At 39.3% G+C, this 16,935-nt stretch overlaps 1 protein-coding gene across 2 annotated transcripts in view; it reads left to right on the plus strand.

Moving 5' to 3' along the window:
• The window catches only part of ascc3 (activating signal cointegrator 1 complex subunit 3), a 202,395-nt gene that overhangs the window by 117,839 nt on the left and 67,621 nt on the right, over positions 1–16,935 (plus strand). For both annotated transcript variants that reach the window (XM_049480038.1, XM_049480037.1), the window contains exon 14: positions 5,135–5,269. In XM_049480038.1, the coding sequence (XP_049335995.1) occupies positions 5,135–5,269 (135 nt within the window). The remainder of the gene's footprint in view (positions 1–5,134; positions 5,270–16,935) is intronic.

Here is a 16,935-nt window from a genome sequence, read left to right on the forward strand (position 1 = left end):
ACTGAAGAGTTTTTTTTCTTTTCTGCTACTGTATTTTTTTAATTATTTTCTTCTTTTTGTCTTTAATCCTAAATAGTCTGAGTTCCTCCTGCCTCCCAATTACATGGTGCTCTGACCTACTCACAACACTAAGTGCTGCAATTTTTTCCATTTTTTTTTCTTTCTTCAAGCCAATTAGATTTTTTTTGCTTTGGAGTTTCTCTTATATAGTATGAGACGAGACCGTTCAGACTGATTTTTGACTTTCTGTTGAGAAATGTGCCTTTAATCCTTTGCATACCTTTGGCATCTGTCAGAAACTGGTTGATTAAACTCACCTAAACATAGTTTAACCTACAAGTCAGTGATATTGTAAAATCCACAGGTTATCTAAAGTTGCCAGCAGATAAAGTGACTTTGAGATGAATGTAATTTCTGTGATGTGTTCAGAGGTTTCCCTTAGCATGACAGCACAGACATAAGCAAGTTGGAATAATGTCTTGACTGCCGCCATCACAGCGACAACAGCAATTCTGTTTCCCTGTTTTTTAATATCTGGAATTCGGTTTTGTATTAGTCATCATAAAAAAAGCAGGCAGAAGGCTGTAGCCATAGTGAAAAAGAAAGAAAAAAATTACTGACTGCACCACAGTGAGTTATTTTAAAATGGACTGCAATTACATCCCCTCACTGCTATTTGACTGAGTTTAGGGACATTTTGTTCAAAAAGATAAAGAAAAAAGAAGGAGTCAGAAAAGTTGCAGTCGGTTTTGCATCACTTGATCGCACTGACTTTACAGGTGGGAAAAAAAAAATTGTATGTATTTGAAGCAGCAGTCCCTAAGATTTGTCTCTTTTAAACATTAATTTTAAAAACAGAATGGTCTTGTAGGTTTATTGGATGCCATTGTGCTCTTCATTTTGACAGTATTTTATAAGTGAATGAGCAAAATATATACATAAAACAAAATTTCCCACAGCATTTTTTTTTACATTACGTTTCAAGTAGTCTTCCATATCCACTGGGCAATTGCATATTCTCACCAGAGGGGTCTCTAAAACCCCAAAACTTACAGACTGTTGCTTTAAAGCAGTATTATGCTGCATTTTCCTTTATAATACCTTATCTTCAAAATCGTTTTGACCATTTTAATGTATTTTCTTTCATAGGTTTTAGCACTGAAATACATTTTCATTTTTTTCGCACTATAAGGCGCACTTATTTTCTTCTAATTTTCCCAAAAATCGTCAATGTGCTTTTTATAGAGTGCACCCTATGTATGATTTTTACCAGTCTGGTTGTAATCTCCAGCACTGAGGCTGGAGCAGTATTAGCATTATCCGCTTACCGTGCTAAGCGCTAGCTCTTTCGCCATATATACTCAGAGATGAGTATTATCGGCCTGTAGCCTGCTGCTTCTTATGTATAAAACAGACCAGAAAATAGACAATCATAAATAGAGCACATTATAATCTGGCGTGTCTTATAGTGTGAAAAAAATTATATATGGATACCTACTCATTCATTGGCTTTCTTATACATTTTTGGACAATTACTGTGAAGAAAGAGCACTAGTGATCACCTTTATACCTCATCCCCAACTCATTCCCCCTAATGCTCCACAACTTAATGCGGGGAGACTTTAAACCACTCTAGTGTGTGAGGTATATATATAGTTCATATCTTATTAAGCACAAAGAATACATAACCATACAATGGCCACACAAAGTCCTGATCCTAGCCTTATCATTTTCTATTATTCATGTATTTACTGAAATTTGTTTTGTAGTAGGTAGGTGAATTTGTCGCTTAAATAATGACTGGAGTCATAATTAGTAGCTAAAAGAACATTGGGTTTGGTTACACCAATGAATAGGCATCACTTTTTGTGGTTTCAAAGTTTCTGGTGGTCCATTGTCCATAACAGCACCTGTGTGACTCTACAGGGCTCAGATATTGCACTAGTCCTGCTAAAACTTTTCAGAAACTTCTGTATTTTTGACTCTTTGGGGCTTTGGAAACTTCGAAAAACTTTTTCGCTTTGGAGCAGACATTATTTTTTAAAACTGAAGCTTTTGAGCTGACTTTTGACTAGAGTGAAAAATCACTGACCTCATCCTGCAGTTATGTACCGTGGTAATGAGACAAAGCAATGTGTTTTACAGATCTAAAAAGTTAAATTTATTAAATTATATTAATAATAACAATGTATCGGCTTAACATATTAATGTCCTTTAATATACATTTTTATAATTGACATTGTAGATACTGTTGATTAATCGCAGCAGCCCTACAACAAAGCAAAGCCTTTTGTGTACAGATGTACAGAAATACATCCTTAAAAATCAGCCTTATGCTTCTATGCATATCCACACTATATGGTTTATATTTTCATTGATAAGCCATATTATTTGCTAATTATTAGTTAACTGTTAGTAAGTTGGACTGTTCCTAAACTGTGAGGTGGGCAGAATATTTAAACGTATTAAAAGTTCAAAATAAGAATGTCTAGTGATTTAAAAGGACGGAAAATTGTTTTTACAGTCCCACAAATTCTGCAATTTCAGATTTTTAAAACTGATATGCTGTCAGAGTTATATAACACTTTCATTTGTTTCTTTTGTTTGGGAAAGAAAGCAGCCGCCCTGTGCAGTCAGTGTAGATGAGGTGCGAATGTTAAAGCAGACTGCAGTATTATTTATTAATTTGTTTGTTTCCCCCTCTTCAACTGGAAAACAGAAATCAGTAGCAGCATGTGCTGTGCAGGGATATTCCATGGGTATGCAACATGGAGTAACCCACCCACACATGCACCGACACCCACACCCACCCATATAAAGTGTATAGCTGCTTTCCTCCATTACTGTTAGTACTTTATGGTGTCCTCAAAGGACGTGAGGAATGCAGGAGAGGAGGAGGCGAGAGGCCCTTTGCTTCCATCTCATAACTGTCTTGTATTTCTGTTATTGATTGTTTTTTGTCTGGGGTATTGACTGTTTTGCAAGGGCAGCCTGAGTATAATAGGAAAATTACACCCCCCTTTTGTCCTTTAACAAAAGGTGTATGCTGCTGTGCCCTTCTGCAGCTGTGCACGTCGTGCAGGATGAAGCTTTCAGCACTGGCAGGCAGAGGGAGAGCACTGTGGTTATTTGCAGTCGCTTATTGGTTTCCAGATCTACGCTTCTCACCACCTATATTGTATTTCTGTCATGAAGAAATGGCTCTTTTTAGCTTGTTAACTTGGGCAAATTCCTTTGTTTTTACCACTTTGTAAAATCTTTGTCAGTCAGTTTTATGAGGTGTTGACATTGACCATCTCATTCAGTTAGATCTGCTTAATTTACCTGTCAGATGTGATTATTTCCATTATTTCCATTATTTCTATTATGTCTATTATGTCTTTTATTTCTGAATGTGCTTAGCTCCGCATTAGCTGTTAACTGCTTTACTGGAGCAAATGGAGATCATTGTTGAAGAGGACATTTTATTATTCATGCCTCAGATTAGACTAGTGAAATTCAAGGCCTGCAATAATAATGAGAGCTGCATGATATTGAACATATGATATATATGACATAAGATATATACATATGTATAGCACGATATTAAAAATACGGGAATTTTGACCAGAATTGAATAGTCCAGCATATAATGATGATAATAATAATGCATTCATTGTATCCAATAATTAATTAAAATAACCTAAATAATATTGACTATGTATAAACTTTCTTATGTGGATATGTCCTTGCATGTCTGGCAGTGTGACTATTGCCCAAAGCTAAAATTATATATTGTTAATCTGGCTTTTATTTGTGGGACACTTAATTTTTGCATCCAACTTGATGAGTGGGATGTATGCAGAGTAAACTAGACTTTAGAGACTTTTTTTCACGTATTTTTTCATGGAGCTTGTCAAGAACTATAATACACTATATGGACAATAATATTGCTTATTTATAGTTTTTTTCCAAAAAGAGTTTATCCTGTTTTTGTTTGTCAGAGGCGAGTGTATTGTACTGTAGCCTGCGTGTTTGCCGTATTAAAGCATGCTATGTGGTACGAACTGCTAGCTGATAGTGCCCTGGCTAACCAGATCACTCAGGGTTCCTTAGTGTAGTGCTGTCAGGCGGCGTTTTCTTAGCACTAACCACTGCTAGCGCTAGCCGCTAAAGCTGCTGCACCTAGTCTTAGTAGGAATCTGGAAATCTAAGCTTACTGTAAGTAAAGGGAAACGCTTTACTCAAAGGAGAGAAATCTGTGTAGATGAACATCCAGCTTACCTAGCTTAGCTAGAGTCCCTTTCTTCAGATTCCTGGGTACGTACGTCTCTGAAGATCTTTCCTGGACCACAAACACCACAGCTGCAGTCAAGAAGGCACAGCAGAGACTCTATTTCCTGAGCATTCTCAAGAAAAACAACATTCAGGAGAAGCTGCTGGTGTCCTACTATCGCTGTGCCACTGAGAGTGTGCTAACCTACTGCATCTCAACCTGGTACAGTAGCTGCACAGTGGCAGAAAGGAGAGCATTACAGAGAGTGACAGAATTACAGACATTACAGACAGAATATCACCGGCTGCCTGCTACCCAGTCTGGAGGACCTGTTCAGCTCTCGCTGTCTCAGCAGAGCAGCCAACATCCTGAAAGACTCCTCCCACCCTGGACATCATCTTTCCCAACAGCTGCCCTCTTCAGGTCCATCACTTCCAGTACAAACAGACTGAAAAACAGTTTTTACCCCAGTACTGTACGGGAACTGAACACTGCAAAACGCAAACACACTCTCAGACCACTACCAAAGAACTGAAAAAAATAAAACTAACAAACCTTAGTAACCGAACTTTCAACGCACTGTGCACTTTCTGTATTTATTATTGGGTAAATTTGTTACTTATATTGTATATATTTTCATACATCCACTGTAAATTTTGTGTACTTGTACATAGAGCTGTTTTTATTTTATTTTATTTTTGTTCAGACACCGTAAGGATAAAGTATCTTATCTTATCTTATCCTACAAATGTTTTGACATATAGTTTATGTCCGATTTCAGTAGTCTGCCGTTAAGAAATTGCATGGTGTCACCAGAAATGTTTAAAGACACTCTGATGTTTAACTCCTAAATATGTGTTTTTTTTTTTTTTTTTTTAGGTGATGGTGTTTGTGCACGCCCGTAATTCCACTGTGCGCACAGCCATGAGTCTGATTGAGATGGCCAAGAACCGAGGGGAGTCATCTTTCTTCCAGGTGGACCAGGGTCCAGATTATGGTCACTGTGAGAAGCAGGTAAGCAACAACACTGTTTAAAGAGGCCATTCACAGATACACTCATCATGATCCTCTGAACAAATAGAGTTTAAGCACTGTAAGCACTGTAAGAGCTTGGTTTCAGGAGTTTCTTGAAGATAGCAATGTTTGCTCCTGCTCTAGTAGTGGAAGGTAGTTTGTTCCACCATTGGGGAACTAGGTGTTGTTGTTTGCCAAAGCTAGGGGACCTGATCTTAAAATTGTTTTTCCAGAGAGACTCCTTAGTTACCCTGGCTTTATATTTTGGGTCATTGTCATGCTGGAAGACTCAGCCACAACCCTTCTTCCATGCTCTTACTGAGGGAAGAAGGTTGTTGGCCAGAATCTTACAATACATGACTCATTCACTCTTTCTCTTAATACAGTGCATTGGTCTTGTCCTCTTTGCATAAGGTTGTACTCATCCTTATCCTTCCTCCAAACACAGCGAGTGGACTTGATAGCAGAATGCTCTATTTTGGTATCATCTGACCACATGACCTTTTCCCATTCCTCCTCTTAACAAGTGAACAGATTGGGTCATAGGCAGCTCACATAACATTTCTCACTCCAAACAACACTGACCCTAGTCTTAGTTTTAGCTGTGAAGAGAAAATGTTTAAAGATGTATTAAAAATACATCTAAAAACTTCTAAAAGCTGGTTGTATATGGAAAAGTGGACATAAGCACATCTTGTAATTTAGAGAGTTAAGGAGACAAAGCTCCATAATCGACTAATCGGCTCTTTGATTGGCCATTCATCAGCTCTGAAGTAATCTATCTACTGAATACGTGAATAAGTAGCCTATATTTGTGAAATGGCTTGTGTTGGTGGTGTGGGTGGGCATTCTGTGTGGCTCACCGCATGTCATGTACAGTTTTCCAGACAGTGCAAAATACAGTCCACTATCCTGAGCGTACAGTGGCCAGGCAAAGTGATAAATGTGTGTTTAATTCGTAATGTCCTCCCTCGGGCGACGGTTCAGAGGCTCACTCTTTCTCTCTCTTTTTTTTTTTCCCCACCGTTGCAAGGCTGCAACGCTCATCGCGCACTGAACTTGCGATGTGCTTCTGCGGAGTTTCACCGGGGCTAGGGCCGGCCGCGGATGAACTGAATGGGGTTATTTATGAGCACTTATTCATGAGCTCTAAAGCAGAGGAAAGGGAGAGAAATTGAGGTCAGTCACCTCCGCTAGCTCCAGCTCCTCGGGGGAGAGCAGTAAACAGTCCAAGGAAGCGGCTGCGAAGGCCAAGCGGTCCCGGCCTCGTTGGAAATGAACCCTGAAGGCACGGCGCTAAACTTTTCCAGCGCTGCCGCATTAGGCGGCGAGTGTGGGCAATTAGAAATCCGCAGAGGGCAGCTTTCAGCTCAGGTGTAGAGGCCAGCTGCTTAGTCTCGGGGAACGGGTTGCTGCTGGAGGGAGCAGGTAATCGTGCGCTATGCGCAGTTTCAGCTGATGTAAACTGTGCTGTCTTCTGCTTAGTTGGGTTAAATCTAGGAAATTTAGACCAAAATAATAAAAAAGGATGTATTAAATGTGAAGCCTATCTGTTTGCTTCAGAGATTTCTTGTACATAACTGTAATTTGCTTTACTCTGATCATGAACATGCCAGTAATTCCTCAATATCTGACACCTCTTATAGTTGCACTCTGCACGGTAGGACTAAGGAGTGCCTAAATTATTGTATGTGAGAAATAATATATAATAATACAACTATATATCATTCAATTCAATGAGCTTTAATTAAAACTCAAAGCACTGTGACCAGAAAGGTGCTCTGTAACAGTTCACTGCATCTAAGACTGCTTAGTTACTCAGCTCACCCTTTCTAAAAGCTCAACTCACTTTGGTTCATGGTTCACTCTTTCTCGCTGCTTGGCTCACGCTTTTAGCTGGATGACTCTCTTTTCTTCTAGAAGCTTGGCTCACTGAGGTCATTGCGTTACATTACATTACATTGTACATACACAAAGTGGCTTACAAATGATGAGGTACATAAGCAATAGAAGACTTTAAAATACAAGACAGAAGAAGGGGAGCAGGAAATGAGGTGAGAAATAGTTAGTTTGTTAGGGGAGTTAGGAGAGTAAGTGCTCTTTGAAGAGCTCTGGAGGTTCTTGAAGGTAGCGAGGAATGCTCCTGCTCTGGTTGCAGCAGGTAGCTTGTTCCACCTTTGGGGAACTAGAGAGAAAAAACGCATATGCTTTTTCTGTGCCAGAAATGAATGGCAGAACGATGTTATTTGTTAAATACATATGTTCAAAACCCTGTACACAAAACAAGTATATTTTTCTTTTGAACATCACTGAATCCTTTGGCTCTGCCAATATGATTGGGAGATTGCTAGTTTGAATCCTGTTCATGTAGCTTGCCATCAGCTGCAGGAGCCCAGAGAGAGCACAATTGGCCTTGCTCTCTCTGGGTGGGTAAATGGAGCTTTCTCCCCACATCACTGCAAAGGGTGATGTCACTCCGCACGAGGCGTCTGTGAGCTGATGTATCAGAACCGAGTCGCTGCACTTTTCTCCGTGCGCTCTGTAATGCTACTCGGCAATGCTGCTTCAGCAGCAGTTCGAAAAGTGTCGGCGGCTGACTTCACATTTATCTGAGGAGGCATGTGTTAGTCTTCACCCTCCTGGTGTTGGGGCATTACTAGTGATTGGGGGAATCCTAATGAGTGGGTTGGATAATTTCAGATATAAAAAAAAAACGTCACTGAATCCTTTGCATTTGAATATCATTCAAGAGTAAAAATTTAAATATTGCTACAGGCAAGCTAATTCTACTCTACACTGAATTCATTCATATAATTAGATTGCAATATCCTACACAACTTGCAATATCCTACACAACAATTAACCAGCATGCTTTGCCAAAGTAGTTGAGTGATATTGGCAAGTTGAATTGGAGAAGCAGTTGTGAATCACGTTAATCTATTAACACGACCAGCTTGACAACCTGGTCAACCACCTTACATACAGATGGACCAGTTAAACCATTAAACTCGAATTTATATGCTGTGCTGGTCAGATGCTATTTTGATTAAGCAGCTAGTTTACCAGCATAGGGTATGTTTTATCCTGGACGAACAGCTTTTAAACCATAGTAACATCAAGGACCAACACAAACTGGATAATATTTTTTCTGCTGGAAATAACTGCTCAACATAACTAAACTGAAAGTCTACATTTTTTTTCCTTGCTCATCCTTGAAGAAGTGATGCAACTGCTATAGCCTGCTTATTTTGGATGTTTCACAGGGATATATCTTATATCTAACAATTTTGGTATTATGAATTTTAAATGACTTTGTGAATCACAGGGTCTATTGATGTACAGGAGAAACTAGAAAAAAACTTTTATTTACCACATGATTTAATAGAAGTGATTTTTGATTTTTTTTTTTTTTTTTTTTTTTTGCTAAAATTCAGACCTGTTTTGCCAAATATGGGCGGTTCTAAAACAGGGTTTCAAACCCACAACCCTGTCATAGATAACCGGGTGTTCTAACATGACCTTTCAGAATAAGAGTCCCTGGAACAGAATTTAGCCAGTATCAAAAATGTTTTAAAACAAACTAATGCTATACAGCATCTTCACTGACATCTTCATTGTCTTTTCTGAGGTGCTTTGTGTCATTAGTCTTAATCATTTAGTAATTACATAAACTGGTTGACATCAAGCTTAAAGCATCATCGCATCAAAGAGTGAAGTCGACTAGTCGATTAGTATGTACAACCCCTGCTGTCATTGGTTGTTGTATAGTGGGTTAAAACACTACTATCCCCCTTGCAGATCCAGGTTCAATTCCCTGGTTTGGCAAGTTCACCAAACTACACTGAGGGCTGCAACTAATGATTGGTTTGTTAATGATAATTTTTTCGATTAGTCAACGATCATTATATCTCTAAAAATGATAAAAAAGGAGCTGAAAAAGACATTTAAAAGGCGTTTAAATGTGTAGATGTTGTTTCAATGTGGAAAGTACTGATATTTAGTGAGTAAATATGTAGTTTGTTGTGTTTGGGCACTTTTGGAGACAGACTAAGGTGATTGTAAACTATGTGAGTGAGACATTTACCCATTCCCTATTGCGCTTATGTCCCCAGCACTTTGATTAATGCAGTACTGTTACAAATTAACGATTAGTCGACAATTAAATTTGTAGTTGACAAATTTAAACAATCGTTGCAGTTCTAACTACACTAAAAATGATCCTTGGGTATCACTCCAACCAGTCCATTTACCCACCTCTGTAATACTATTCAAATGTTTAAAACAGACAGAGGCGTCAGCAAAGTGCTGTGGAAATAGATGTAATGTAATGTCACTCACTGTCGCTCACTGCCACTCAGAATGGTGAAGCAGTGGAGGGCCTATTTACATTTTACACAATTCAAAAGTGAGATACCTGCACATGCAGATGTTCCCACAGATCTCCTGCTTACGTTCTGTACAACCCATTCAGTCTTTCCCAAACACTGGAAACACTTGTAAGGGACATTACAGCTCAGCGGAGAGAGCAAGGGGGAGCATTGTTGGAGTTGATTGAACACCCGGTGGGGAAGTCGCTCAGAATCGTACAGAAATCCATTTGAGATGAAACCTGCCGCTGAAAAAAAACATGCTTCAAGTCCTCAGAAGTGGGGAAAAAAAGCAGTGAAAGATTTGTCAAAAGTGTCCGAAGCTGTCAGAGGGTTTTTCTGCTGCTTTTTTTTTTCTCTTCTTCATTTTACCTCATATTGTTCAATAAAACAATAAAACAATAAAACACACACACAAACACCCAAAAAACTACTTCTCTCTTCAGTTCTTCCCATCTGTCTTCTTGCCATTGTTCCCCATCAGGAGCAGAGATGCCGGTGTTGGTCTGTTGGTCAGAAGTGGCGACTGTGAGAAGTCTGTGATAGTGTGTGTGTGTGTGTGTGTGTGTGTTAGCACATTGTGTGAATGTGGGCACGTGTGCATGTGCTAAGAGAGGCATTGTCCCCTGCAGGGCTGTCTGTGCTCAGGCAATAGTGGACAAAAAAGGTGGGAAGAGACAGAACGAGAGAGAGAGAGGGAGAGGGAGACTTGCAGTGCAGTGGTGAGGCTGGTTCTGGCTTCATTAGAAGTGGTCCATGCTGGAGGGGCCGGCAGAAGCGGCCAGTGATGGATTGGACTCATCCCGGCTGCACGCAGGCAGAAAGGGATCAATAAGCAGCTGGAGAGGCGAGCGTGCAGTCTCCCTGTGTTAGTGCAACTCGCTGGACAAACATGAGCAGGCCTCTACTCGGGCCGACCATTTGTGTGTGTGTGTGTGTGTGTGAGAGAAATAATAGTGCGAGCTGGGGATGTGTGCAGCTGTGCACAGAAGTGTGCATGAAAACACCCATGCTTGTGTGAACATATGTTAAATGTAAAAATCATGAGGGGTCGGTCATCTTTTGCTCGTATGTTTGGGCTATGTATGTTATGTGGATGCCTGTGTGGGTATATATATATATATATGTGTGTTATTAATGAAGTGGTGTTAATATCTGAAAGTGTGTGTGTGTGTGTGTGTGTGTGTGTTATGGATGAGATCAGTGGTGTGTAAATACACCGAGGTGGAGCCGGTTGTCTCCTGGGAGAATGACGAACACTAACTTCATATTTAAATCTCCCAACAGAAGGCAGAGTGATGCATTTAATAACCTTTGCCTCAGTCCCAGGGGCTTTGCCAAGATAGATGCTTCTTTCAGTGTCTTCTCTAATCTGCTTTCTATTTTTATGAGCCGGGCATAAATACACGCACCACAAAACATAGTTCTCATTTCTCGCTCCGAACGCAGACGTGGAGACGCAAGGTTATGCTGAACACGGGGAATAAATGTTGGGTATCTTCATGTGATTGAATTATCTGAGGAACGTGTTTGGGGGAGAGACATGTGACTTGCAAGATATATATATATAAAAAAGGGGCTAAAATGCTGGCCAATCCTGCCTTATGTGTGTCAGTTGTACGTGGCAAATAAACAAATAAGTAAATAGGTAAATAAATAAATAAATAGAAGAGAGTTGTCCAACAGGAAGCCATGACTCAGAGATGTATGCTGCGGGTCTGGCATAAGGCTGCCTTCTGTATTGGTGAATCTGAATACTGTATTACTAGTTGGTCGAGCAACCTAAGATATAATCGAACATTTCATTTCCTTAGTTAATTAATGGTCTAAAATCGCAATACAACCAGATATCATGACTCTGCTAAGAACTGTCACTAATGAAAACGCCAAATTGAACATTACATTTACTTTCCTTTTAAACTGTCAACAACAATGTCACCTCAATCAGGTAATGAGACTGGATACAAGTGCAGACAGCAGTTTATTCCACAAAACACAGTCCAAAAGCCAAGCAAGGGTTTAATCACAGGCAAACAAGGTTTTTAGAGGATCAGAACAGAAAAACGAAGCAAAAGGTCAGAATACCGAAATTAACACTAGAAATAAAATGCTCAGAGCATAGAGGTCAATAGAAATGCTCAGAGTCTCTTGGCTGGGGCTCCTTTATAGAGCATGTTAATAGCATTCAGGTGAGCAGCGCGGGGTGGGCGTTCAGAATTCCGGTGACGCTGAGCACTGTTGGGCAGGGGAGGGTGGAGTCAGTGGGCTGACAAACAAACTGTATGTCATTGTGTAATGAACCAGACAAAAAATGAACAAATGCTTACATATTAAAGTATCTACACAACAATGTGTTACATTTCTAATTGAAAAAAAAAACTAAAAAGAGGACATTTCTGTAGTTTCTGTAGTAAGTTTCAAGATTCTGTTCTACCACTGTAGTATCTATGATCTGACATGTTAATGGCATGTAAAAAAAAAAAGCTTGAAATTATTTTTATCTTTAAAAAAAAAAAAAAAGTTAAATGGAGCCAACAATAGCTGGGTCATAAAACACTGACCACCTATTAGACCAAAAATCCATCCCAACCTTACCCAAGCCCGTGTACGTTCTGACAGGGCCATTACATAAATTTTTATTATGAGCCCCAGCCCAAATTAAATCAGTTTATTCGGAGAGAAATCTGTTCAGTATGAGGTTAAAGAGGTTAAAGAACACGGCAGAAAAATGTTTATTAAAAATGGAATCCAAAATCTAATACAGAGGACCTGGCGTGATTATAACATTCTAACTTTTGCACGATCGTAGTGTAATAGCATTAAAAAAGTGTGCCTATGTCACAGACCACTTTCTTGATCCCTACCTGCCAGGGTCCGAGGAAAGGGATTGTGGTTTGAAGTATTGTTCTCTTTATATGTAAAACTGAGGCCAGTTGACCCGGCTTCTTTCAGATCCGGTGCATTTCTGCAGAACTGGTTAAACTTTTTGGGCTGTAGAGTGCTAAAATTGCTTGCAGTCAAGGGTTAAAAAATGGGTCAGCATAGGCACTTTAGTGGGGTTGCGTCTCCTTTGCTGTGCGTGAGCTCCAGCGCTACTTATCCTCTGATAATACACAGCTTATTTGCTTATGGAAATTGGTCTGCATTAATATTTATACCTGCTTTTAATCCCCAGTATGCATGTGCGGTGAAAATACAGGACATATAAGGTCAATTATATTATTTGGCCTTATTTATCCTGCTTTAAAAGTCAGAAGTGAGCCCACTACATATCTCCCTCCCAGTGTTCATTAATTTGCTCCATCGCTTAGTTTGAAGAGGCTGTCAATCAGGCTTAGATATCTTAATGCACTCACTTGAATAAGTGATAGCTAGAAATCACAGGAATAATGGCTGTTTATTGAGCTGCTGTCTATGCAAAGCACTCTCTATTAAAGAGCAAAAGTTTCTAATTGAGTGGGGATGTGCAGGGGCGTTTAAGTGCATTTAGCAGTGTGTGCGTGCGTGTGCGAGCGCTCGCACATGCGTGTGTGTATATATGTGCGTGTGTGCTTTAGCCTATGTGTATGTGAAAGAGAGAGAGAGAGAGAGAGAGAGAGAGTAGGAGTGTGCGAGAAATGGGTTGTTCGGGGCAAATGTATATTTTGTTTATAAAGTCAACAGCCAGCTATACAGTAAGTGGTGTGATTAATGAGTGTGTATAATTAGTCTTTGTTTATCTTTGAGGGTAACGTACGTACATATGGTACGAACACGTAGCTGTACGTTCACAGTGCCCACGGTGCATGTTGATGCTCGTTCATTTTCATGAGGCGAAGGAGTCGACTCGGTACAGGGTCCTGAGCATGAGCTGGTTGAAGGACTTGGGCCTATAAATAGAAATGATGGATGGGGATCCCAGTCCGAGGCCCTGCCACAATTCCTAGCCCATTTATTCTCCTTAGCACCCGGCAACCTATTATCGCTAACATACTGCATATGCCACAACACTACTTGAATCCCAGAGTATCATCGGTGGCTCTGCGGTTACCCGAAATAAAATGCTGTTTGGGAGCAGTGGAACTGTTGCTGATGGCTTTGACTCCAGCGCAGTGTGCAGTCACGACTAGGCCTGAACATGGCGGTAATATCACAAAACTGGAATATATGGTGGCACGCAGTTTAGGCACCTTTGTTCAACACCATTTCTGTTACTGTGAATAGCTTAATAAGTAAAAGGTGACATGATTCACTAAATACGTTAAGTTAAATATGACATTTTGTTCTCTTTATATGTTAAAGTGAGGCCAGTTGACCCGGATTCTTTCAGATTCGATGAAATTCTGCAGAACTGGTCAGATTTTTGGGCTGCGGAGTGATAAAATTTTCTTGAAGTCAGGGGTTAAAAAATGGGTCATAATAGGAACTTTAGTGGGGTTGCATTTCCTGTGAGGATTTTTTTTTTACAGTTTTAAATAACAAGGAACAAGGAAGTTCCACCAAACATTCAGTAGTAAATGTTTGGGCATCCTTGATAATTTGAATGATTTTCATTTATAAATCATTGGTTGTTCAGATCAGGAATTTTAGGTCAATATATCATATAGCAGATTAACACGAAGATATTATGAAGTGGATTGAAGTTTATAGCATTTACAGTTAGTGTGCAATAATTATTTAAAACAAAAGGCAATACATTAATAATAAATTATCAGGGGTGCCCACACTTGTTCATATCATTGTATACCACTGTATATGTAGACTGTGATGTCTGTGCCAAAAACCATAAACTTCCACCTCTTAAAACAGCTGGTTGGGCTTTTTGAGGTATGTTTATTTTAGTTTAGTAGACAGTCCTGCTGTAAGCAGCCATCCTCCTTTCTTTTCTACAGCTTTTCATGTGTCACACCTGTTCTTTTGTACCATTTAAAATGGTAGAGAACAAAAATAATGGGCTGATCTTGTTTAATTGTGGAAAAGAAGGTCTTATTTGTAACTTTCTTCATCTTTAATCTTTTTGGATGTCCTTACCTTTTGCTCGTTTAAAACTCATATTAACATTTTTAAACAGGGTTGCCTAAACTTTCACACAGCTTCTTCAATACTAAAACATTTTTGCATTATTACGTTCTATTCAGTTTACATAACTTTGCCCACAAATTTAAATAGAGCAAAAAGTGAATAGAGCTATACCAGATAATGAATTAGTGAACGTGCTTTAAACTGCATTGTGGAAAATGAATTGGATAACTAGCGTTTTTGACAGAAGAGTAACGATTTAGCTAAGAGCCTCATATAGCTAAGAAGCTAACTTCGCAGTTATCAAGTTTAACTCGCTTGCCATATACAGTAAAATCAGAAATAAAGGTAATATATTCTACCTGACTGACTCTAATCATGCAGGCTCTGTTTGAGTACGTCTTTCTGCAGCCAGTGTTTGTAAAGGTGGTGCTCACTGCTGAAATTGGCATGTCCTTCATTTGAGATTTTTTATTGCTGGAATACTGCGCGCCGCCTCTGCAGAGGTCAGTGCTGTCAAAGAAAGGACGCACATTTGCATGTTATAATTAACCAAAGCTGAACTTGACGTCAAGAGTAAATAAACATTACCGCACCTACACTCGTACCACACTCTGCTATCTTCATTTATTTCTTACTTCTGTGCATTAGTTTGTCCGAACTCACCGTCCTTAAATCAAGACGCTGCTTCTTCTACTCTTGACTGAACTTTTTACTAGATTTGGGCCTTAGACCTAAGTTTTGTCATGTTCTTAGAGCATTTTAACACCTCAGTGTCTAGCCTAAAGTCTGAACTAAGTTTTAAGTTTTTGTTACATTGTGTACATTTAGTCTTAATGATTTAGTTTGGTTTTACACTGCAGCAAGCGGACTAAAGAAATTCATATACTTGACCTTGATTGGTTTGTAGAAGGGTAATTAGATTATCTAGGACTGGGCGAAATATCGATAAAAAATATTGATATAGTTTCATATGCGATATAGGACGATATAGACTACGCCGCGTTACAGTGAGCCCCGCCAGTTCTCCTGCTGTCACTCTGTACAGCTTCACTTAGCCCCGCCTCCTTCACTCACTCCCCTTGTTGATTATATAAAATGCTGCTAGAACTGCTAGGCCACTCTAATATACAGGATACGGCACTGAATTATAAAAGTACCAATATAAAATTTGGAACATTTAGCTTTGTCTCAAAAGTATCTTTCTTATATTACCTTATGGGATGAAAAAATATTGAGATATATCGTATATCGCAATTCAGAAAAAAAAAATCGAGATATAGTTTTTAATCCATATCGCCCAGCCCTAAAATTATCCTTGTATTTCTTTTATTTGTATATATGTGAGTTATTTTTTAGTGACAGTAGATACGTTTGTTGTGCCTGTAATGATTTGTGAAGTGAGTTCACACAATGGGGATTTTTTTTTTTATTATTCTGTGCCTCAAACTCAACTCTGCCTCAGCTTTCTGTAATTGGTCTGGAAGTTTGAACCACCCAAAACCTTTTTCACAGCAAATGATCTGAACCAGAGTTTAGTTGATCCAGACCAATACTATCCTCTTTGTTCAGACCAAATTATTTTCCTTTGGTCCAGATGGTCTGAGATGGTCTTTTTTTCACCTGATTTTGTTTCAGATCAAAATGAAAAGTCCAAAGGTTTTGACCAAACAAGGTAGGTGTGAAAGAGTCAGAGGTTCATCTGTTTGTTAAATTGTGTATGTTTGGTCCGGTTAATTTTTGTTTCATACTGCAGTTTCGTTGAGCTGTATTGTCCTCTGACATCTGACATTAAAAAAAACAATTTATATTTCCACATCGAACCTACACTGTAGCCTATGCATAGCCGTAACCCAACACACACCTCCCCAGAAATGTAACTGTGTGAATGGACAGCAGCAGCTATGATTGTTCTGCCAGACCTCATCTTCCCACCTACAACTTCCCAGGAGCAGTGCAGATTAACAAATATAAGTGCACCCATCTGCGTATATAGGTCACTCAAGTTTTCTACAGCATATGCAATGCTTAGGTGTTCCAGGCCTAGATAGCCTTTTTTGGTTCTACACATTTTACCAAGTTTTTTGATCCAGATCATGATCTGTGGCACCTTTCATACCTGCTATTTTGATTCAGATCAAACTGAAAGTGTGAGGGTCTTGACAAAACAATGTAGGTGTGAAAGTGCCCTTAGACATAAGAAATATCACACTCAACACAGTAGTGGTTTCCCATTCATATACACTTATGTAAAATGACATTTGGAAGACAGGTTAGTGAGTGCGCTGAAGAACTTCGCTA

This window comes from Astyanax mexicanus, chromosome 6 (genome assembly GCF_023375975.1).
Source record: "Astyanax mexicanus isolate ESR-SI-001 chromosome 6, AstMex3_surface, whole genome shotgun sequence".
NCBI lineage: Eukaryota > Metazoa > Chordata > Actinopteri > Characiformes > Acestrorhamphidae > Astyanax > Astyanax mexicanus.